This window comes from Poecile atricapillus, chromosome 2, assembly GCF_030490865.1.
Source record: "Poecile atricapillus isolate bPoeAtr1 chromosome 2, bPoeAtr1.hap1, whole genome shotgun sequence".
Classification (NCBI taxonomy): domain Eukaryota; kingdom Metazoa; phylum Chordata; class Aves; order Passeriformes; family Paridae; genus Poecile; species Poecile atricapillus.
Window position 1 is genome coordinate 118,598,036 of NC_081250.1, and position 23,932 is coordinate 118,621,967.

The 23,932-nt window shown below is 46.6% G+C and overlaps 2 protein-coding genes across 4 annotated transcripts in view; one reads left to right on the forward strand and one right to left on the reverse strand.

Annotated features, from left to right (window-relative positions):
• Positions 1-7,751: 7,751 nt before the first annotated feature.
• On the forward strand, positions 7,752-8,876 carry BHLHE22 (basic helix-loop-helix family member e22). The gene has a single exon (XM_058832162.1). The coding sequence runs from the start codon at positions 7,893-7,895 to the stop codon at positions 8,790-8,792; it is 900 nt and encodes a 299-aa protein (XP_058688145.1). The 5' UTR covers positions 7,752-7,892; the 3' UTR covers positions 8,793-8,876.
• Positions 8,877-16,372: 7,496 nt separating this feature from the next.
• LOC131575979 (cytochrome P450 7B1) overlaps positions 16,373-23,932 on the reverse strand; it is a 125,280-nt gene continuing 117,720 nt past the window's right edge. For all 3 annotated transcript variants that reach the window (XM_058832161.1, XM_058832160.1, XM_058832159.1), the window contains one exon: positions 16,373-20,652. In XM_058832161.1, the coding sequence (XP_058688144.1) occupies positions 20,356-20,652 (297 nt within the window). In that variant the 3' untranslated portion in view covers positions 16,373-20,355. The remainder of the gene's footprint in view (positions 20,653-23,932) is intronic.

The window sequence follows — 23,932 nt, forward strand, 5'->3', positions numbered from 1 at the left end:
GGAAGGGAAGGGAAGGGAAGGGAAGGGAAGGGAAGGAAGGGAAGGGAAGGGAAGGGAAGGAAGGGAAGGGAAGGGAAGGGAAGGGAAGGGAAGGGAAGGGAAGGGAAGGGAAGGGAAGGGAAGGGAAGGGAAGGGAAGGGAGGAAGGGAAGGGAAGGGAAGGAAGGGAAGGGAAGGGAAGGGAAGGGAAGGGAAGGGAAGGGAAGGGAAGGGAAGGGAAGGGAAGGGAAGGGAAGGGAAGGGAAGGAAAGGAAAGGAAAGGAAAGGAAAGGAAAGGAAAGGAAAGGAAAGAAAGGAAAGGAAAGGAAAGGAAAGGAAAGGAAAGGAAAGGAAAGGAAAGGAAAGGAAAGGAAAGGAAAGGAAATGTTACTTCCCCTTTTTATTACATGCTGCTTCCCCAGACCCAGTCTGTAGTCAAAATTGTATTGTACTTCAGTGAAGGCAAAGAGAAATAATACCCAGGAGAAAAAAAATGTGATCTAAAAATGGGAAAAGTTCTCCTACCTTGTATTATGTGCAATTCCAAGCACTGTTACAGTGAAACATGAGCTGATATCTCTGTTTCTCTGAACATGCTATGTTTTAGAGGATGTTACTCTCAGAGCTTCTAAACTTTGTGACATAAACAGCAAACCTAATTCTGAAAAAGCACCTACCACACCTGATTACCATAACCAGGATCACACACCTTTAAATCAAAAGTCAGTTGAGTTGGAAAAGGTTTAAGTTTTTTCAATAAATTACTTTTTATAATGACTATAAAAGTTATATAGTACACAGAGGCTTGCTAGAGGTAGATACTTTACTGTACCTGAATTGCTGGGAATACTTGCTGAGACATAAAGCTGACAATCAGACATCTGAGTGTGTTTGAAAAACATCATCTACCAAAAGATTAAAGTATGAATTTAGCAAAGCAATCCAGGAAGGAAATTCTTTGTTCTTCTTGTTATTTATCATGGCAATTAAAGGGATATAATGGGAAATGAGCTTACATTTTACTTCAGAAATAGCTGAAATATAGAAGAGTTTGAGAACAAAATTATTTTTCACTGTTAAATATATGGATTTTGACTCTTATGGAACTGTATTTCAGCACATTTTTTTTATTTTATGTCCATGATAACTTATTAAACATATAAAATTGCCTTATTTATAGAATATAAGAGCACTGCAAGTCATAGTGTCTCCATTTTTCAATGTAGCAACTACTTAGATGTGTATAGATTCTAAATGATCTTTTAATTACAGGGGGGAAGAAGGGAATTGCTAGGAATAAAAGAGATTTGTTGTTCTACAAAGAAGAGGAAAAAAGGAGCGATGATTCTAAATTTAAAAAGTACTAATTGCAATTTTTATGGAAAAAGAAAGCCCAGTTAGGAAAAACAACCTTGTAGTTAGGATTGCTGAGGGAATGTCATAGTGAAGGTTGAGGGAGAGAAAACTAAGGATGTGAAACTGAGCATATTCTTCTGATGTGCAGCATGGGGAAGAAAAGGAATTAACTAATGAATGTATCCAAAATACTGACAATATTTTAGTGTTCCTGGAGAATTAGTGAGCTCTAAGATGTCTGAAAATAAAGAGGAGAAGGTTACTGATCTTTTAAAATGGCAAGGGAAGAGGAAGAGAAAGAGTGAACCTGTCATCTACCATCTGGTAAGCCTAACTTCAGTCTGCAGTAATATAGTGGAAAAAATATTAAAAGGTAAAAGTCTTAAGCACTTAGGGGAGAATGGATCCCCAACCAATAAACAGCATGGATTTATAAGGAATGGAAAGCAGGTACACAAAAGTATTTCTTTTTTTCCTATAATTGCAAAGTGGTGACTGAAGGGAATACAGTAGGTATAATATACATGCCTACTAACATATAGATTTGTATGTATCAGCTTCAGTAAATTAAATAGGATCTAGCAGTGTCACCAAAAAAAAAATCCAATGTAATTTTTGGGCTTCTAACACAGAGACATCGTGTCATGTACCTGGGAAGTGATAGATGTCTCTCTCAGTATACAATACTGATGAGATAGCATCTCGACTACTGCTTTCAGATTTAAGTACTTTCAGTACCAATAAAAGTGAACTGGATGGAGTTCAAGAAGCATGGAAGTAAAAGCAAAAGCCTATAGAAACTGCTTGGTGATGAAATATTAACTGAAAATAGACATCTATTGCCCAGACAGACAAAGGTGGGAAGAATAAGCTCAGTGCCACGTTCCTTACAGAGGAAGGTCTTCAGTACAAGGAAAATAGGTTTTTTGAAAAGAAAGGGAAAGCTAGACAGGGAGTAAATATTAACTGTACACAGCCAGAGCTCTGACCCCTGCTCCTGCTGAGACTCAAACAGGCACTTATTGGGGTGCAGAAGTGCACATGAATGGGGAACAGGAGAGAAAATAAATTTGAAGTGGGGAAGGGAAAGAAAAAAGAGGGAGTGGGGGAAGGGAGGAAGGGAGGAAGGGAGGAAGGGAGGAAGGGAGGAAGGGAGGAAGGGAGGAAGGGAGGAAGGGAGGAAGGGAGGAAGGGAGGAAGGAAGGATCTCAAATTTCCCCAAACCAAAGCAGAGCATACTGCTTTATGGTAGGACCTTCTAGTCTTTCTCCACAAACCTCAGTGTAATGACTCAGTGAGTTTGTCACTGCCTATATACCCTGTGTTGTTCCTGAAACAGGATAGCATCAGGCTATTCCATCCTAATTGGTTTCAAGTACACAGATTTCCTAGTGTGTCTATATAATTGAATAGAAAACACATCCTAAGAGCCTCCTGACTCCTGTCCAAGCACAGATAGCCCATAGGTTTCAGCTTCAGTAGGGACACCAAAGGAATAATTAGTTATTTCCCCATGCCAAAAAACGCTGAAGAGGTCTTTATGTAATTTCTTTTCACATTTTCATGTAGTTTTCTATGGCTTCGTCCCTTCCCTCCACCAGGGCCGCCAGCTCCGCCGCCTCCGAGGCGGGCCATGCACTTCTGCCGATGCCCAGGAGATGGTGCTGTGGATTTTGGATCGGGAGCTCAGCGGCCGGGGTCGGGGCCGGGGCCGGTCGGTCCCCGCGGAGCCCGAAGGGGACCCTGCCGACACGGGGCGGATCTCCGCGGGAATCCTCAGGTGCCCTTGAGCTCTCTGCAGCCCTTCAGACTCTCCTTTACACGTCGAGCGGTCACCCCAGAGACGCAGGGCCGGGGTATCAGGGTGTCCTTCCTCACCCCAAGAAGCCTCAGCTCCGCTCCGCTGTGGGTCAAGTTCACCAAGGCCGTTTTTGCTCCCCCGCTAAGGACCAGGAGCGGAGGAAATGCTTACCTCCGTTTCGCAGCCCCTCGTCACACTAAATTTCCCCAAGCCGGGCTGTACACACGCACCCCCACGACCCCCGCCCTGCCCGCTCCCCCTGCCCCGGGGAGCTGCGCCGGGAGTCCCGGGGGCTGAGAGCATCGCCCCCTTCTCATCCCCTCCAGCCGCAGCCCCCGGCGGGCTGGAGCTGGGAGCAGCTCCCGGGAGAGTCCCCCCGGCCTCCTGGGGCTGCCGCTGAGCACACAGGCACCTCTGAGCTCGTTTGCACCAGGAGTGGACGCAGCCAGGAGGGTAATTTTATTTCTTTTTACTGGGTTTTTTCTACACCTCGAACTTAAATAAAGTTTTCTTGACAGAGAAGATAGCACAGCTGCAGTTGCGGCGAACCAAAGCGCTCTCTTTGGAGAGCTTGACTTAGTGCTGGATAAGCTGGCCAGACCCTGCGTGGGGGGCTGCCCCTGCTGCACTCGGCTCTGATCTCCCCGAGGCTCGGGGTGTCAGAAGCAGAAGAGACTTCGGGCTGAGCCACTGGAAGAAGGACCGAAAAGTTGTGGAAAATCCCAAGCCCTCGTCTTGCTACGGGGCCGTGCGGCTGCAGCAGGCACACGCCGTACTTCTGCTCAGAGCAGGCAGGGAGAGGACTAACTTCACCTGAATAAAATCTGTCTGCATTCAGCTCTTGGGCGTCTGACGGCAAAATTTGGAAAGTGTCTTTCATCACGGAAACTTCTCTGCAAACCCATCCCTGGGAAGAGGGAAAAGGGATTTTACTTCTCTCACAGGTGGGGAGTGGAAAATAACTCTCGAGCAGGTCTTGCTAGAGACGCCCCAGGAAATCAGTAATCGCCGTGCTGTCCGCTCTCATCGGTATCCTGGGACATTCCAGCGTCCTTTCCCCGCTGCCCCTGCCTCCTGCCCCGCCCGGCACGGCCCGTGCCCGGCCGCTCACAGCGGAGCCCGGGGGATGCTCTGGGACGGCCGGAGCAGCCCTTCTGCAGCTCGGCTCCGGGATGCTCATTTCCCGAAATAATGACCCAAGTGTGGAGGAGGTGGTGGCAGAGGGCTGCGGTACAATTAAACCAGGTAACGAGACGCTGGGCAGATGTGTTTTCATTGCGCTGTAAGATAAACGCAGTGTTAAATGCCTGACAACTTCCCAGAAGCAATCAGCAAAAGTTTACGAGTGCATAAACCTCAAAGACCATTCCTCGGTATTTTTATAAGCGCCGCATTTAAAGCTTCTATAAATTCTTCTGCTTGCTTCCAAACTAAAGTTCCCGTAGACTATTAAACAGCCACTTCTTCGTGAGGTGGGGAGAGGCAGATCACAGCAGGCGGGTCCAGGGAAGGCGAGAGGGGCTCTCTGTTCATCTCCTCCACTTTGCTCTTCCAGCTCCCTCCCACACCTCCCACAAGGTAAAGTTTGTAAGAAAGTTGGCGTCTTTAGAGCACGACAAGCCACAGACGAGCACATCGGCAAGATGAAGGGATACATTCATGGCTCAAGAACAGGGGACAGACCCAGTAGAGAGGGAAAGGAAAGAATGAGGAGACATGAAAGGAAAAGAGAGGCGGTTAAAAATACGGGAAGAAGCAGGTAAAAGAATACGAGCAGATCTAGGGGCAGATCATGCAGACTAACCGGTGGACAGGGAAGAGCAGAAAAAGCCTAGACGGAGAGGGAGATTTCAGATGCAGAGGGCAAATCTGAGCGAAAACAGACGAGGGGGAAAGGAGTCTGCCGCGGAGGTCGCCGCGGTGCCCCCTTTCCCCCGCCCCGACGGCGCGGCCCGGCAGCACCCCTCGCCGCTCGGGGCAACCACGGCGGCCGCAGCCCCGGGGCAACGGGGCCCGCCTTCTGCGGAGAGGCAGTGTACGTCGTCCCTTAAGTTGCAGAAAAAACGAGGGAGATAGTGATAGTGAACCCACAGATCAGCGGGTGAGATCAAGCCGGAGCCCTCTGTCTTCGAAGAAATAAGATGAGGGGAATGAAATGTTCCCACTAGCCATCAAATTATAATAACAGTATCTGTCATCCTTAAGTGACCACACGAGTTTTACAAGTTGGATATTAAACAGATTAAATAATAATAATAATAAAAAAAAACCCAAATCCCTGTTGCGAACATAAAGCCCTTTGTTTATGATCCCGGGGAAAATGAAGTTGCTAATTGAAAAACAATAAACCTAAAATGCCTTTGGATTAATAATGATAGAGGTTAACGGTGACATCCATCCCTTGGAAAGGGGGAGGGGAGCGAGGCGCTCGGTGACTGTGCGCTTGGACGGCGACCAGGGACAAGCGCAGCAGCCAAATGGGGCTGGGGGGCGGGGGGTGAGACCCTCCCTCTTCGGAGGGCTCGGCTTGTATGTTCGCCTCTGATCCGGAGACACGAGGTGAGGAAGGTCTGTATTGTAGTCATGTCCTCGCTAGATGAAATCTCAGTCAATTACTCTGAAATCTGCAGCTTGGCTTCTTTTCATTCTTTCCAGGTGAAAATTCAAACGTTTTCTGTTGTCGCCTGGTCCTTTCTTTCCTGAAACAAGGCACCCAACTGTTCTGATATTACCATTCAAAAACGGGTTCTGTGGCAAACCTCATTTGTGAATCTATTACAGAGATTAATAGATTATTTCTCCTTTTTCAACTAATTCTCAGTGGGGAAATTTAACCATATGGTAAGGAGAGAATTAGAATTTCATCACATTAGAGCAAAATGTAATGAAAAGAGTCCAACACCTGGGGCCAACTCCGAAAGACACAATTAAAAGGTTTTTAATGAAACCAGAGAAACCAAAAAATTTCATAGCCTTCAGTAATCTTGCCACATAAGAATGATTTGGAAGTGTTAGGAAATATTGTTTTTTACTGATGTCATAAGAATGAAAACCTGCCACTAAATACTCTGAGTGCTAACAGAAAGGCGAGAGCGAGCTGCTCGCCTCAAGCATCAGAGGAGCAATGGGACAAAATTCAGACGGACCCTCGGGTTTCCACTTCGGCTTCTGGAAGAGTGCAGAGGAGAGCGTTCCCGGCTCCGAGGAGAAGCCTCGGGAGAGGAGCAGGGGGTCGGGGTAACCGGATGACTGAGGCCGCCTCGCCCTGACGCGGGCGGCGGCATCCCGGCTTTGGGGAGAAGAGCTGGGGTACCCCCGCAGGGTCGGGCTCGCTGGAGGGAGGCAGGAGGGCACGGACCTGCAAAGAGTTGGTCAGTCACAGTAAAAAATAAATTTTAAAAAGTTTGGTGGGTTTTGCCCTTTCTCTTCCCGCCCTCTCTTTTCCTCAGATCCGTTCATTTTCAAGGTAACTGATGGGGATTTATGTTTTTTATAGGGACACGGGGGATAATCACTCGCAAGCAGCAATCTGCTACTTGAAAAGGGATAAGGGAAGGAGGAGGGGAACCTCCCCGTAGTTTGGTCTCCGTTTGTTGGAGGGGGGTGGGGGGGGGGGGGTGGGGAGAGGGAGGACTGGGGACCACCCGCCTCCCAAGGAAGTAAGGTGGACTTAGGCGGCGGGCAGGAGTGGGCACGACGGCTGGGGCTGCTCCGGGGTTTTTTAATTCTGTGTTTTTCTTTCCCAGGCGATGCTTTTTGGGAGGACGGGTGGGGGTGGGAGGGAGCTATAAGTTAATGTAAATGCAGGGGGTGGGTGGGCTGGGGGGAGAGGGTGTCACTCCTGACTCCACGGCTAAGTTAGCAGAAGTCTGCTGGCAGCACTCGGAAGGAGAAGTGTTGAAGTGGGCTTTTCTGCAGTGCAGGGCTGTAATTTGCTGAAGGAGGCAAAGAACATCCTTCGATCTAAGTAGGGCTTTTAGTGTGCTCATTGATGAGTGAAAGTCGCCACACATGTCAAGCTAAAGGCAGTTGTTGGGTTACTAACAGGACACAACGTCTTGCAAACATATGCGTTAAGCTGTGTATACAGATGGCAGGGAGAATAATGGAGCAGGCGCCTCTTATAAAGCTCTAGCTGCTGCCTGTCTTCAGACCTGGGAAAAGAAACTATTCAGACTCAGGGCCAGATAGCGCCTGGGATTGTTTGTTACCGTTTTAATCCTATTAATTAAAACGTTAACCTGATTGGGTAGAAAGCTCTGTCCCAACAGGCGAGTCTTCTTCATAATAACCTACTCTCAGAGATAATGATGTAAAAGACTCCCCCGTCTGCGGCGGCTGCTGGTTGATGGGTCCGGAAATCTCTTGAAGGTGAATCCAAGCAAGATAAACGGTGGAAGCGGCTCCACTGGCAGCGCACAATGCCCCAGCGCGGCGCCTGCTGAGGGCGAGCCGGAGCCGCAGCCGGAGCCACAGCCACAGCCCGAGCCACAGCCGCTGCCGGAGCCGCAGCCCGAGCCGGAGCCGCCTCCCGAGCCGGAGCCACAGCCGGAGCCACAGCCGGAGCCGCAGTCCACGCCGCCGCCGGAGCCGGAGAAGGGGCAGCCGCGGCGCCGGGCACGGCGCAGCCCCGGCGGGAGCCGGGAAACGATTTCTGCCAGCGGGACGCCGGGGAGCCGCCCGCCGCGGCGCGGAGCCTTGGAGGAGCGGGCCGGGAACTGAGGGGGGCGGAGGAGGCGGAGGCGAGCGGGGCGCCGATGGAGCGGGCGCTGGGGCTGCCCGCAGAAGAGGACCTCTTCCACAAGAGCCTCGCCGCCTCGGCCAAGCGCATGGAGTCCGCCTTCCGCTCGCCCCCGGGGCTCGACCTCTCCCACCCCCGCGACCGCCAGCCCTCGCCGCTCGCCTGCTACGAGGCGTCGGAGCCCGAGGCGCTGCTGCAGCCCGGAGTCGGCGGCGACCCGCTGGCGCTGCCGCCGGGCTCCGTCTGCGTCAAGTACGGCGAGAGCGCCAGCCGCAGCTCGGTGGCCGAGAGCAGCGGCGGCGAGCAGAGCCCCGACGACGACAGCGACGGCCGCTGCGAGCTGGTGCTGCGCGGCGCCGGGGGGGACCCGCGCGTCGCCTCGCCGGCGGCGGGCGGCGGCGGAGGGGGGGGCGGGGGGCTGAAGGCGGCCGAGGGCAGCTGCTCCAACAGCCACGGGCACGGCGGCAGCAAGAAGTCCAAGGAGCAGAAGGCGCTGCGGCTCAACATCAACGCGCGGGAGCGGCGGCGGATGCACGACCTGAACGACGCGCTGGACGAGCTGCGGGCGGTCATCCCCTACGCGCACAGTCCCTCGGTGCGGAAGCTCTCCAAGATCGCCACGCTCCTCCTGGCCAAGAACTACATCCTGATGCAGGCGCAGGCCCTGGAGGAGATGCGGCGCTTGGTGGCTTATCTCAACCAGGGCCAGGCCATCTCGGCCGCCTCCCTGCCCAGCTCCGCCGCGGCGGCGGCGGCAGCGGCGGCGGCGCTGCACCCCGCCCTCGGCGCCTACGAGCAGGCGGCCGGTTACCCCTTCAGCGCCGGGCTGCCCCCCGCCACCTCCTGCCCGGAGAAATGTGCCATCTTCAACAGCGTCTCCTCCAGCCTCTGCAAACAGTGCACGGAGAAGCCTTAAGCGCCGCCGCCGTGGCCGCCCCCCGCCGCCGCCGCGGCCCCGGGGAGCGGCGACAGCCGGCGGTCCGGTCCCGGGCCGGGGGGCGCGGAGGCGGCGGAGGGACTGACCGCTGCCCGGGCCCCGCCGCTCTCTGCCCCGACCCGCCTCTCCTCGCTCTTCTCCTGGGCTGCCGCCGAGACGGGACCGCGACGGGAGGCAGCGTGCGTGCGGCGGCGGGGAGGGGGCGCGGGGCCGGGGGTGCCGCGGGGAGGAAGGAAGGCCCGGCCCGGGGGGCGCCGGGGGGGCTCGCTGCGCGTCCGGACAAAGGAGAGGCCGGGAAATAGCAGGCCGGGTTGGGAGCCGGGGCTATCGCCGGGGACAAATCAGAGAGGGCACTTGAACATAGATTTTTTTTTTTTAATTAATTATTATTATTAGCAGTATTATTATTATTATTATTATTCTGAGCCAGGAAACAAACTTGAAATGTAAACTTATTATTTAAGTGACTCGAGAAACAAAGAGACTGGACCATTGCTATGGAAGACTTCGTATTTTTTATCGTCTCTAAACTTTGATCCTGTGAAAATGCGCAAAGTTTGGTGAGAGTGATTTAAAAAAAATCGAGAGAGTTAAAAAAAAAAAAGACAAAAAATAACCGATCAAAACCCCTACTCCGTGTGGCTGAAAGTATCGCATTTTTAAAAGAAATATTTATGTGCACCTTGTTTCTTTCCACTTTGCAATGATGTATAAACAAGACATGCTATTTATTTGTTATTCTTTAAAATGACCCTTCCACGCCAACAATATTTATCATGTGTTAAGGTCACGGGTCTTATGTGCAGTTACTTTAAATGCTTCTAAAATTCTGTTTATGGATTAACTTAAACTGTGTGCCAAGTGTTTAAAACATTTATTTGCCAACAACATATAACCAGAAATGTTGATGTATCCGAGCTGCTTAGGTTTATGAAAGGTCATCTGGATTTTAAGTTGCATCATCCCTGTATTTAAATTGAGCTTTAATAAATTGCTTCAGTCCAAAAATTACAGGAAAAGTGTATTCTTAATTGCTCAACCAACTGATTTTTGAAAGGGTATTCACTGCATTATAACAAGTAATAACTATTTACTTTTACAAGGCATCAGAGCAATAGCTGCTAAAAGAACACTTGCCAAGCCAATGTTTTCCCAGGCGCTGTGTTTTCGAAGGTATAATTTAAACCGCTTTTAATGTGTATGTAAATTATTCTGGCTGTGGATGACTATTTAAGTTGAAATACTTTAAAATACTTTAGGCTAATTTACAGAACGCGTGGAATTCTTCTCTTCCTTTTTCAGGTGATGTGTGGGGTGGGCTTTTGGTTCGTGATTTTGGTTTTTTTCGGGGGGGGAGTTTTGTTTGTTTGGTTGGTTTTATGGTTTTTATTTTTTTAAGAAAAATGAGCGATGAAAAGCAAGAAGTAGCTATTTACCCAAAGTGAGCCTTCAGTTTGAGTTTGCATTTGCATGGCTGGGTGGCTGTCTTTCTGCCATTTGTAAATCAAGATTTTTTTTTTTTTCATTTTCTTTCTTTCTCTTTTTTTTTTTCTTTTTTTTTTTTCTTTTTTTTTTCTTTTTTTTTTTTTTTTTTTTTCCAAGAACGAGTCCTGCTATTTTCCACTACTTGCAGATAATACAAATTCGGACTGTCAGGTTGGATGGCAAAATAGGAGCCATGATGGATCTGTTGGCAGGTCACGGATGTGTAAAGAGTGATATATATTAAATAGGTCAATCAGATTATGACAGCAATGTACGACCGTTTGTATGTGTATCTATGTCGGAAAGAATCTTTATTAAAATATTTTGAACAAACGCTTGTATTACGCTGTGCTTTGTTAAGCATATCTATCCAGATTTAAGGAGGTGGACGGTGGGGGTGGGTAGCTTTCTTTCCTTTGCCTTGCTCTGAGTGCGCCCCAGTACCCTCCCCGTCACCCCACTCGCGGCTCCGGGTGTCCCAGGCAGGGAGGCGAGAAGTTCCTCGCTCGCTGCGTTTCTGGCGCTCCCGCGGCGGCCGTGGGGCAGTGCCGGGCCCGGCCCGCCCCGAGCCGTGGGGCTGGATGTGCCGCGGGGCACGCTGCAGGACCGCCCCCCCCGCTCCTCCTCCCAATCCGCCGGGCCTCGGAGCCGCCCCTCCCCTTGTGGACCCTCCGCCCTGCCCCGAAGCCGAGGGCAGGGGAAGCAGGGAGCCCCCCCAGGCTGTGTGCTCGGGGCTTAGCCCGGGCCGGGGGTCCCGGTCCTGCGGCTCCCCCCTCCCCTCGGGCGGCGCCGGCCGTCCGCGGAGCCGCCTCTCCCAACGGCAGCACTACAGGCGGGGGAAGGGGATAAATATTTTCTGCTCCACTTCCCATCAAAAAAGATTAATCAGAACCTGTAACTTTTCAGGAAACATAACTGTAAAGTGCCACGGAGCTGTGGGAAGGCAGCCCAGAGAGGGTGGGCAGATCAGCCCCCAGGCGCAAGGAGAAGCGTCTCTCAGCATTTACTAGACAAAGGCTGGGTGCGTCTAATTATGATTATTAAAACAATTTCCATGACGATGTCTAATATTATGTTAATTTGAAAACAACTGTGTATGAAAACTGTCGACTATAATACCTAAATTCATTTAATGAAACACATCGTTAAGGCAATTAAACCTCCTGGATGTGATTAAGGAACATAATTACGACACTGTTCTGCGCCATAATTGGGTGTCTTTAATCAAGGGGTAAAGTGATCAGCAACACAGCCATTAGTTTGTATTGTTCTGTCTCTGCTGTCCATCATTCTGATTAGGAATTAACCACCGCCACCAGCTTGGCGTGGTGCGTGCCTGTGTGTGCGCGCGTGTGTGTCCGTGTGAGTGTGTGTTCGTGCATATAACATCGCAGGACACATTTGCTGCGATTTTTACCGCTTAATGTCTCTGTCTACCGAGCGAGCTTCCTTGCCGGAGAGGCTCCCTTGGAAGGCGCGGGCGGTGCTCGGCTTTGCCCAGCAGTGGGGTGGGGGAAGACAAGCCAGGTCCCAGCAAACTCCTGGAGCGGTCGGGACCTCAGGTGGGGAGAAGGCAAGGGGCTGGGGGAGGCCCATGCCTTGGCTCCCGGCTCCCGTGGGCAGGGTCCGAAATGTGCTGGCCGGGCCCGGAGTGCTGCCGGCCGGCTCTGGGGAGCGAGGTCTGTGGACAAACGGAGAGGTTTGTCCGCTCTCCGCTCTCTCGCCTGCCTCTGCTCCGGAGCGACGGGACAGCGGGATGAAAATCTTTGTCATCCCTGGCTACCGCTGCCGCCCGACTTTGGGCTCTCTTGCTTCCTCTTCGATTGCTTCGGAGGGGGGCGAGGGGTCCGTGCCGAGTAGAGGTGCTAGCGCTCCTGGCCCCGCTCTCCCGTCGCGCTGCACCGGGCATCCTCCCTCAGAAGCGGCGCGAAGCCACTGGGCCAGTCCCTGAGCGGGTCTTGCCAATGCAAGCGTAATGTGTGCCGGGCTGGGGGGAGGAGAGAGGCTCCCCCGCCCCCCTTAAAGCCTGACAGATCGCTTAGCCAGAAATGAACATGTACCCTTTCAAAAGAGCTTCTTCCCCGCTCCCAACTGCCCCACCGAACCGGGATCTCCCTCAGCCTCATCCGGAGCTCCCTTTGCCCCCGCCGCCCAACCTGGCTCCCTTCCCCAGCCCCTTACCCCGGCTCGGAGCCTAGATTGTCCCAGCGTGAGTGACATTGGCTTTCCTAATGTAATGACTTATGAAAGATATAATCATGTGTTAAATTGAATCCTCCGCTTAACTGTTAATGGTGTGCTCTGGGCACATTTACGTATTAGATGCTATGGTAACTAATTACCACTAGAAGAAGGGATAATACACTTTCCAGACTTTGACAAATAATTATGAGTGTTCACATCCCTGCTAGCAGCAGTTGCAGCGGATCTGCTGGAATGAGTAAGTGAATAAATGAATGGGTAAGTGAACTTGTGTGCATGGAGGGGACTAGATAATGAATAGTGGTCAAGTGAGTTTTCTTATTAAAACCTTTAATGAAAATGTGATTTAGGGTGGAAGGGGGAAAAAAAGTGCGACGCTGCCTCTAAACGTAATTAAATCGCGTAATATAAACATCAGAAACATAAATAAGTTTGCTTTTAATTAAAACTCAGCAGTCAAAGTAAATTATCCACGTGCTCGGAAACTTTACAGCAATTAACACCTTTTTTTTTTTTTTTTTTTTTTTTTTTTTTGTGGTGGCGGTGGCGGAGGGAGGCTATTGGGGGGTAAAACAGACGGGCCGGGACTGTGCGACTCGAGCAGGATCATTTGTAGCCGTGATTGCACCGCCCCTGCCCACAGGCCGGAGGGATCCTGAGGCTCTAAGCAAACGAAGAGCTCGAGCTCCTTGTCGGAGCGGGACAAAAGTTTGGGGAAGTCGCTCTGGGCTCCCGCCGCCCGCCCGCTCCGCGGGGTCGCTGCTGCCCGTCGGGGCCCCGGGGAAAGCTCCGGCACTGGCGGGGCCCATGGAGGGCGTAGGGCAGCTTCTCCCTGACGTGATGCGCATGGCTCAGGCAGGTGCCGCAGGGGTTAAGCCGATTGCTCCCGCTCCTGCGCTGCCATCCCGGGGCAGGGGCAAAGGCGGGAGCCGCTGTAGGGAACCGGAGCCGGCATGGCTGCCCCGGCCCCCAGCCCCACCCGGGGGCTCCGAGCACGTCGCAGAGGGGACATCTGCTCAATGAGCACAGAGCTGCAACCAGCCCCATTTCCTCCTGGTCACTCATCAGCTCGGTGTCACCCAGCCCGCCCACACCCGCCCCCGAAGCGCTCCGGAGGGGAATTTGGTCTGGTTCGGCTCGTTCTCCAGCCTCGGGAAGGGTTAAATCCTTCCCCAAGCCCCTAGTTGCCCTTGTCCTCTCAACCTGATTCAGAGACGTGTAATAAAATAGGAAGCAAATTTATGGTCTGTTTCAAGCACTTTACTGCTGTATTTTTAAATTCATATATGCACATATAAGAACTATGATCTGTGAATAATTTGAAATGCTATAGGAAAATGATGTATTTTAGATCAAACATAACCGTTTTCTTACATAATTGTCTCGGATTAAAATAAAAAAATAAAGATACATTTCGAAGAGAGACAAAGCTGAAAATCTAATGACAGCCATAAACTGCTAGACAGCCATAAATTAACGTCTTCATCAAACACTGAAGGGATCAGTGCTTATCTAAATCAACAATTATTTCTTCTGAGAAGTTGCAGAACAGATTGCCCCTTTAATACTATTTTTAAATCTTCATAATTGAGGATTAGGGAAAAACAATCGCCTTTCCAGAGTAAACCTCCTCTCCACCAGCCGAAGCCCTCCGAACTCACCGAACACCCGACCGCTTCCCTAGGAATCTCCTCTGGGGTCCCGTCCCCTTGTCCCACTGCAGCATCCCTGGAAGCTCGTGACGCTTTTGGGAAGGGGCTGCAGGAGTCTTTCCCCACGCCCCTCTCTCCTGATTTTTGTAAGGGGCCGGGGGAGGTGGGAGCGCAGGGAGCGCAAGCCGGCGGCTGGAGCCCGGCGGGCAGTGGGAAGCGGGCGGGATGCGGGATGCGGGGCGAGGGTGCGGTTCCCTGCCGCCGCTGCGGGCCCGGGGGCATCCCGGAGCGGCAGCATCCCCCGGTGCTTCAAGCACGAACTCAACTAATGCCCATCCGCTTTTCAGGTTCAAAGCTTTAGCGAGGCGGCACTTCTCCCAGCTGCAGCCACCTGCGATGCCGGTTTTGCAAGAGGCTGCTGTAAAGAATTCATTTTTAAAAGGCAGCTGAAAGATACGTTGTGAAGAGAGGCGATTCACTGGCTCACAAGATGGAAATTAGACAGGGAAAGACTTGCTGCCTGTAGGAGGTTAGTGAGCGACTAAACTGTTTGGAAGAAGAGGTAGTTGGAAAGATGAGCGGATGGGGAAGAAGTCGCTGTCAAAAGTCATCACAGGGTGTTTGCTCACTGACTTTTGCTCTCCCTGTAGCCAGAACTTAGATTTTTGTTCAACTTTTCTGTACTCATAGCTGGTGGTTTTGGGAAAAAGAAAAATAAACCAACACATTAGTGTCATAATCGATTTAACAAATCTTTGAAGACAGAAAGAATCCTGCAAGGCTTCTAGCAAGAACAGCTAAAGCTTAGGCTTCTCTTGATTATTTATTTTGGTGGGAATAGTTTTAAAGACAAGCACATTTCTACTATTACAAATGATGTACTCCTACAACCTCAGTACATGAGATCCCAGGAAAGCCTGATGCATACAATAAACAGAGAACAGGTTTATATGAGTATCAATATCCCACTACAGCTTTGTTGCTTTCACTTTGAAATGGAACATCGTCTACCTTTTGTTGATATGCTTTTATATATTTCTTAATATTTTTTTTCCTAATTTTAAACATAGACAATAACTTCAGGATCACGATACTTTCGTAAGTATAGTTTTGAGGGGTGTTTTTGTAATGAGATAATTTTTCTGATATGTAGTGGGGATGGGGACATGATTAGCCAGGGTAGCTGGGCTGGTTTAGGTAGTATACAGGAAAATACTTCACTTTCTATGGTCTGGCTGTTAGAATAGCTCTATTCATATGAGTTAAGCGTATGCATAAATTGATACATCAAACAGTTTTAAAATACAGTGCTGTACAAGTAACATCAAGACAGTACCTAGTATCAAATCAAATAGTGGATAAAATACAGTGTTACAGGGTCTCACTAAATCCTTCCTTTCAAGCTATCTTTCAGACCATTATGGAAAACTCACTCAGAGATGTGCCCTTCGAGAAATCCAAACAGTGCTGCTTTTTAATTTATAAATTTCAGTAACTTCTAATATAGCCTGGAGTTAAAACAATTGCACAGCTACACACACGTTTATCAAACCCAGAAAATGCGGCAGGTCTGTTTCTCTAGGAAGTATCTTCAGTAACCCTTGCAGACATACCTGACAAGCATTTCTGCATGAAGGAATGGAGAAGCACCGATGTCTTTAGGGTACAACCTTCCTATTAAATACCTACTTGTAGAACTCAGCAGCTACAGTGATACCTAGAAAAGTTGTGCTTTGCTGGTGCAGTGCTGTGTATCATAATAATTTCATTCATATCCCCTTTTAAAATGAATGATCTGTGAAGACAGAATATTTTACACTAGGTAGTACATCTTGTACTACATGGAGGTTTGCCAAAGCAAAAGCCTAAGAGTTGTACTTAGGAATCACTAGTGGACTTCAGATCTTATATACTAATTTTGAATAATGTCCTAAGAATGTCAGAAGTACCACTTTTTTTACCTCATCTGATGAGAACTGACTTATGCTTCATGGCAGAGGGGGGTGTGGTAAAAGACACCATCGTTTCCAATATTCAGAGGAGATTCTGTATTCCACTGATGAATTAAAGGCCTTTTTTTTTTCATTACAGAAATACCTGTCTAGATCAAGTAACTGAAAAATGTAGTATGTTGAAATAATAATTAAAAAATTAAAGCAATAATTGTGAATCTGTGAGAAAAGTATGAACATAAGCTGGAAAAAATACCATGGACAAACATTCAATATTAAAATAGATACAATCCTTTTTATTGTGTCCTTGAAATACAAAATTCCCTTAAGATGTTAGATTACTAAAATAATGAAATTTCGATTTTCTTGCTCAGAAGTACCTTAGTTGATCTAGGAGCTTCAACAATGTATATTAACTGTTAAAGTTGAACCTAGCCATTGTTCATCTATATACAAATTGTGAGTTTGCAAAATTAAGAGCACTTCACAATCTCTTGAATGACAGAAAGTTCAATAATGACAAAATAAAAGATCATGTATAATTCTACAAGAGAAATTCACAGACCAGTAATTATTCATAAAGATAGCAGTGCCAAGAAGAGTGACATGCAGCTGGCTTAAAAGCATAAACTAAAAAACAACTCTTACATGGTTTTATATTATTACATTAGGACATACTGACAGAGATGAAAATCTAATTTGCAAACAGGTACACATAAACTAGATGGTTTCCTAAATAATGGAACATTTTAAAAAGTTTACAATAGCAAATAGCAGTACTAAGTTCCAGCATGAAAATGGACAACATTCAATCTGTAAATTAAAATAAGAAGAATAATTAAAAAATTATGTTTTAGCATTCACATTAGTTCATGATAAATTAACTTTCTTCTTGGGTGTTAAAAAAGGCCTTACTGACCTAATAAACCCATTTTTTAATGAGGAAAAAAAGGTGCTTATATATTTTTTTAATAGCAAAAGATACTATTGATTTAGCTATAGACACCATCAACTTACAGTCAGAGGCTGGTAGTGACCAGCTGAGTCACATCTCTAAATGATGCTGACTACATCAATTCATTGAGGAACAGCAGAGAAATTCTGGGGGCACCCACATACTCATCCTGCCTGCCCCTGCAGCTGCCATGTCTGTGGATGCCCCCAGCAGGTACTGGGCTGGCAGGGCAGACCCCCCTGCTGGAAAGGTGGCAGGGGGAAGCACAGGTCTGCCTCGCCCCACCAGCACCTGAACGCTGGAAAAGAGCACTGCTCTTTCTGCTTAGATGATTTTGCCTCTGTGCTTTGGTGACAGACAGAGCTGCACACTCCTGGGTCCTGCAGCAGAGGAGGTCACCAAAAATGGCATTGTGCCCTCTGTAATGAAACAAGCTCCTCTTGGCACAGCACCCTGCAGCTAGCTTGGCTCCAGCTGGCGCTTTTGGGGATGCGACACCCTGTTGTGCTGCCTCAACTTATTGACCAGGAATGGGCCTTTCAGTCCTGCTCCATGGAGACTGAGTCACTCCTGGTCAGACCAGCTGCTGACTCTCAGTATGTCCCCTCCTCAGCTGCTGAATGCATGGACCAGAAGGGCTTAACCTCTCTGTCCAGCTCCAGCTCTCATGACTTTACTTGGAGGCAAAGTTGACTTCCTCAGCAGCTGAAGTATGCCATTAGTTTGGCTGCATTGCTTACCAGCCAAACTAATCTACCAGGAGCCTGGGTTACCAGGGACACAATTCCAGGCCAGGCTGGGCAGACCCTGCTTTGCATTTGATTATTTTGGTTCCTGAGCAAAAAGAGCAAGCAACTTTTATCCCAGCAGAATGCTGGTGTCTTGCGTGGTGCTCTTTAACTCTGATGCAAGACCTCCAAGTGGTTTCATAGAGGTTTCCTGGGAAAGATTCTGACCCTTTTCTCCTTCATTTTTTAAAATGAAACATACCATACAGATTTAATTTGCTACTTTGGAGACAATCTAGTTCTTTTAATTTCAGAATAGATACTATATAAATTGATCAGCAATTAATCTAAAACTACTAATGATTTGCATGTACTTTTGGCAAAGTCTTATTATGCCCTATCAAATTATGCAGCAGCCAGTGATACTCTAACTCAAAATCCTAAAAACAGAATACAATTATAAAAAAGAGGCTTCTGTTTAAAACAAATACCCACTGTTATTTTCGCAGTTGCTTCAGGTTTGTTTTAAAGTTGGATGCCAAATAAAGATTCATCATAATTGTAGCATGAGACATTTTACAGCTTACATACAAGCAGTAATGGAATACAGTCAACAGTGTAATGATATCAACATTCCCTCTCTCAATAAACCAGGCTCTAATGTCCAAACTGGATTTTGAGCTACAGCTAAGTACAGAATAGCTTCTACAGAGTAACCACAGGAGTAAGTAACCTGAGTACAAGAATGTCTCCATAAAACCCGATTTCATTCTGTGGCACAAAGCAATAATCAGCTTTTGCTGTTGATTAAATGTTGAAGTAAAGTTAAATCATTTAATCAACTGCAAAGCCCATTTAATGTAAGTGTATTATAAATTTGTAGACATTATTGATACTATGCATGAAGAGAAAATGTTTATCCAATATATCTCATAAAACCACAATTTTCTTCTTGGAGGATTTGGAATGTGGCTGTACCAAACTCTGAAAATCTTTCTAATGATGCTGACACTTATTTAGGGCATGTGCTTTACACAAATAACTGAACAAGCTTCCACACAAATAACAATAAATAATTGTATGTAGATAATAGTTTTCATCCATAGGCCATCAAGTGCTCTACAGATGAGTAGAATTTCTGATTTTGAAAGACTTACTCTGGCACATCCCAAAGAGATGTGCCAGAGTTTTTTAGGAACATAAGGTAAGGCCCACAGATGTGGCTACTCTGCCATCACAATTATCATCTTGGCAAACTGTGACTGGACAGCCACGGGAATCCTCATCAATCTCTGAAGTGATGGATGGGAAGAGATACAGGGTCTAAAATCTCAGATTTTGTGCACTAGGAAATTAATTTTCCAAACAAGAGCTGGGTGCCCAGTGAAGCAGGTTGGGCAGCCAGTATAAACTTCTGTGGCTGCCCAGGGTTTTCACTTGCTCAAATTTTGGCCCCAGGGAAGAGCCTATTTTCCAATTTGCAGATGGACAAGTCTGTTTCCAAACACAGGTCACACTGCTCTGCCTATGCGTAACTTAGGCAAAGTAAAACAATGTTAAAAAGCATTTTTAGATATCACACTTGCCCTTGAAACCCTCTTCCTCTTTTGCCTTTTTGCAGAATTGAACATAAGAAATGGTCATAAAATAAATGCACAAACATGTAACTGAGAAACTGTTAGAGAAAGAGAATTTTCGAGGTGATAGAATAATTTCAAACAGGCTTACATATTTTATTCCTGAAGAATATGCTTTTTGGGGGGGGGCTCAAAGCCAAAATAGATAATTTAGGCTTGATTGAGAGCCTATTAAAATCAACAGAACTTCTCTTCTGACTTTAAATGATTGCAGGAAAGAAATCACATATTTTAATTTTTTTTGCACTGCACAAAAAAAAAAAAAAAAAAAAGGAAAGGAGCAAGAAATCAAAGCATTCACCATCAGTACATAAACCTGAAGTTAGAACTGTGTTGTCAGTAAGACATTCTTGCAAATCAACCTCCACCACCCCACACAACTTCCATCACATCTCCCAAATAAAGGGCTAAGACTCTCAAGGCCATGAAAGAAGTAAATATAAAGTTAGGATAACAATCACATGAAATTCTCTCATCTTCTAGAAATAGGCTCCCCCTTTCTTGTTATTATGCTTCTATGAGCAGATGCTGCTATTCCTCTAGATGATGGGTGTATGGGACCTCCCAGTCTAACCCTGTGACAGAGAGCTGCTGAGCCCATTTCCCATGTAAGTGGCCTGGATTCATCCTCCCTGTAAATCCTGCTCATCTCATGGCCAAGAGTATGGGGATGCACCCTGTAGGGATGCTGGGCTATTTACTTGGCCAGGCTCTTGTCATGTCACCTCACTTCTCACAACTCAAGCAGGACAAATTGAGGTTGCACATCCCTGCATCTGGTCTCTACCTCCAGCACAATGGCTTTTCTCCTTAGAAACAAAGAGGAAGGAGGTAAAAGCAGAGAGGGAAAAGCAAATGTTTCCAAAAACATAAAGCTGAGTGATGAAAAAGAGTGAACATGGAGATTAGTGGAAAGCATATAGGCAGCTGCTCAATTTCTTAAGGACCTTAGCTTGTAACGAAAGGCAATATCAACGTCTGGCAGGAGGATACCAAGGCCCATGCGACTGTTATCAAGTCTGACAGCTTTGTTTTCTGCTAGTTCTACATCAAAATGAGACAATAGTATGAAAAGAAACATCTTCATCTCGTTCATTGCGAGGAACCTCCCTGGACACATGCTGATCCCAGAGCCAAAGGGCATTAGGAAATACTTCAGTTTTCTTCCTGCCTTGTAGAATGTGGTTTTCTTCTTGCCGTTCTCTATGTATCGATCGAACTTATACTCCTGAAAATGAAAGAAAAAGAGAGAGACAGCGTGATATCTAACAAGGCAGTTACATGAGCTGCTTTCTTTGCACAATGGTAACACGTCTGAAACCCAGAAAATAAGATAAAGAGGAAGACAAGGAGCTGACAGATTCTTCTCTTTAGTTGGTTCCCTCAAGTTTCATTAACTCACATTATCTTCCCTGCAAAGAACACTCTTTAAATCCACTTATTTAGCTTAGTCCTTTTACATCAAGCTCCTTCAACTTCCACATCTCATCCACCGAGTGTCTGGCCTATATTGATCGTAATTAGATTTTGACCGCTTTCTAGCAGGGACAATGAACCTTAGTGGAAGGACAATTTTCTTGTAAAGCATCATATGCACTCAGTGTGGTACATACATCATGAATAAGGATAATCTGCCAAATTCTGCAAATGCCTATGAATAAATTAATGCATTGCACCCATTTTGCTCTTGCAAGAGGAAAATCCATCCTTCTTTTGCACAGTGTATGGTGCAGATTATTCGAAAACTCCAATGCTTTGCAGTTTTCCTTTCAGTTGGAGATGGTTGTTGCTTAATTTGCCACACCTTACCTTCAAATATTTTGCCGCAGAAGCTGTGAGCAAAGCAGGACAATGCCAGTGACTGACCATTATAAAGAGGGTGTTTTGAAGCAAGGCTTGAGGTCACACTTGTAACCTACATTCCATAAATTGAACATATTTCTGACTATTTTTGAGTAGCAGGATCCCTGTTTAGAGACAATTTGTGTTTTTGAATGAAGGAGATCTGGCATCCTCACTCAGTCAATGGCAAATTAACCACTTACAAAACCCTCCTGCATGCTTTGAATAAAAATGACAGGCACTTCTTGCTTATGGTCACTCATTAGCATTTGTCCTGCTTTGCATACATCTGCTATAGCAGCAGCCATTTGGAGCTGGCTGGGAACAAGTCAGTCAGACAGAAACCGACCTCAACTGATTAAAAAACCCCACACCACCACTAAAAATACACTGATACTGATCTACCCATTAGATTAAAGGCTCTGAAAATCACGCACTCCAGGTCTTGCTGTTGAGAAACAAATGTCAGGGGAGGCGGTCAGTGAGAAAGGGAACAAGTGCTAGGTGCACTGGAGGGGATGTAACTTTGGGTGCTGAAGAACAGGAGCTTGTTTCATTAAATGGCAGAGGCCTGGATTTTCCACAAATTATAAAGGTGATTCTATGTCTGCTTCCACTGACAAGTAATTCTTTTCAGTCTCTTTGAACACCCCAGCCAAAAGGAATCATGCCTTTATTTTTTTCTGCCAGGAAGTTATTGCTTCATTTGAGGCAGCACAGTAACAAATGAAAGCCCAGAATACCGTAAGATTTACTTCCTGAATTCTAAATCCTGCTGGTCTAAAAAAGCACTGCTAAATATGAACTGCAGTAGCTTAAAATCCCAACCCAGAGCTCTTCAATTTGCTCAAACATTTTCACAAGGTGCACTTCTGGTGTTGAGCAATTAAGAACTGTGTTATTGAACACACAGACACACTGGGTCAAACCTTATGCTTTCTTTGTCATATTAAGAGCTTTCTGAGACTTGTAATTGCTTTTAACAAAAAATAAATTACTGCCTAAGGAATAGGGAAAACAGAAAACAGGTGTGAGACAGAAATGTAGCGAATGACAGTGACATCAAACTCAGTGTTGCTGAAGCCCCTTGGGTTGAGTAATGTTTCCTTAAAAGCTAGTTCACTAGCTAAATAAAGACTAATTTTTAAAAAATAAAGATTAATTTTTAAAAATTAGATGGAAGGAACTTCCATCCATGCACAAGGTCTCCTGAAAGAGACATCGTGGCTGATAGTGAGAAAAGGGTCAAGACACTGAGCAAAAACAGGCAATGAAGTTCTGTGTGGATGAGCTGCTACATCTATTATGAAAACTGAGCAATCTCCTGTAATTGATCTAAGTCTCTTTCTGTCACATCCTTTATTTAGCTTTGTTTTGGGAAGTCACCATAGAGGGTTTCCTGCAGGGTTTCCTGATACTTACTCTATGGGTTTTGCGGAGTTCATTTACTGAGCTCTATAACTAGCTCGGTTAGAATTTAGGGATTCACTTATACAGTTTATAGAAAACTGACTAATTTATCTAGGCCTTAATGGGTGGAGAAAGAGGTCAGAAATATATGCTTACACTTACACAATATGGTGCCAAAGCACGAGATAGCTTGAACTTAAATTTATGTATCCAGGAGAAAAAGCATTGCTACAAAATTATCTCGTCAAGCTGCCTGTTTTCCCAGGAAAAGTTTTCCCTAAATACATGACAAGCTCAAGACTGCACCTTTCAAAAAATTCATTCTCCATCTCTATCTGATCCTCAGTAGTTATTGTTGAAAGCACACTGCATATTTTAAGAACCAAACAGAACAGTGATTTCCCCACTTTTCGAGAGGGGCCCATGTGCTGAAATCAATGTACTGCAATGTGTGGATTGCTCATTCACCATCAAAAAGATAAAATATATGAACTAAAGCTGTACTGTGAAAGCTGAACAGAGCTGATACTAAGCAGATATATTCAAGCAATGGAAATATGGTAATATATTCCGGCAATTATTGGATAAGGGAGGAGATCAGTTTCCACACTGATGCTTTTGGTCTAGGACCTAAACAAACAGATGGACTTTTGACAAATCAATAACGTTCTCCAAAATAAAGTGTTAAGGATAAAATGAAAAAAAAAAAAAAAAAAAAAGCTTATTTGTTAGCTGTTATCTATCCTTCTATCCTTTTTAAGGATAAAAATATTAATCAACTATTTGCCAATAGATATATTATTTTAAAACCCTGATTTTCTCTGCAGGGTTTATCTTAATTTTTGGATGGGGATAGCCAGCAGAGCTCCCCTGAATATAATTTTCATTCTCGTGGTTCCAATGTTCAGCCCAGTGACTATACCTTACTCCTGCTGACTCCAACATGCTCCACACCTCCTCTCACTGAGGCTGGCAGAGCTTCTACACAACGAAATGCTGTCCTGCACCAACGAGGCACTTGAATCTCATCTTTTCTTTGCAACCTCCCTTCTTTAAATTCCTGAAAGGGAGAGCTTCACAGAGCAACGTCTCTAACATGGGCTTTCTATAAACATGTAAAAAAATCCAGTTCCTTTCTTCTTTGGCTCAAATGGCAAGGATGGAAATCAGCATGGCTGGGAGACAGTCATTTGCTTAGGAAAATAGGGGTGAGGAATGGATGAGGTACAAGCTCTTGCCTCTCAGGCAGACAAGCC

What these genes read in the sequence shown, in the direction of transcription:
- BHLHE22 (XM_058832162.1), top strand. Translation starts at nt 7,893, where the DNA reads ATGGAGCGGGCGCTGGGGCTGCCCGCAGAAGAGGACCTCTTCCACAAG.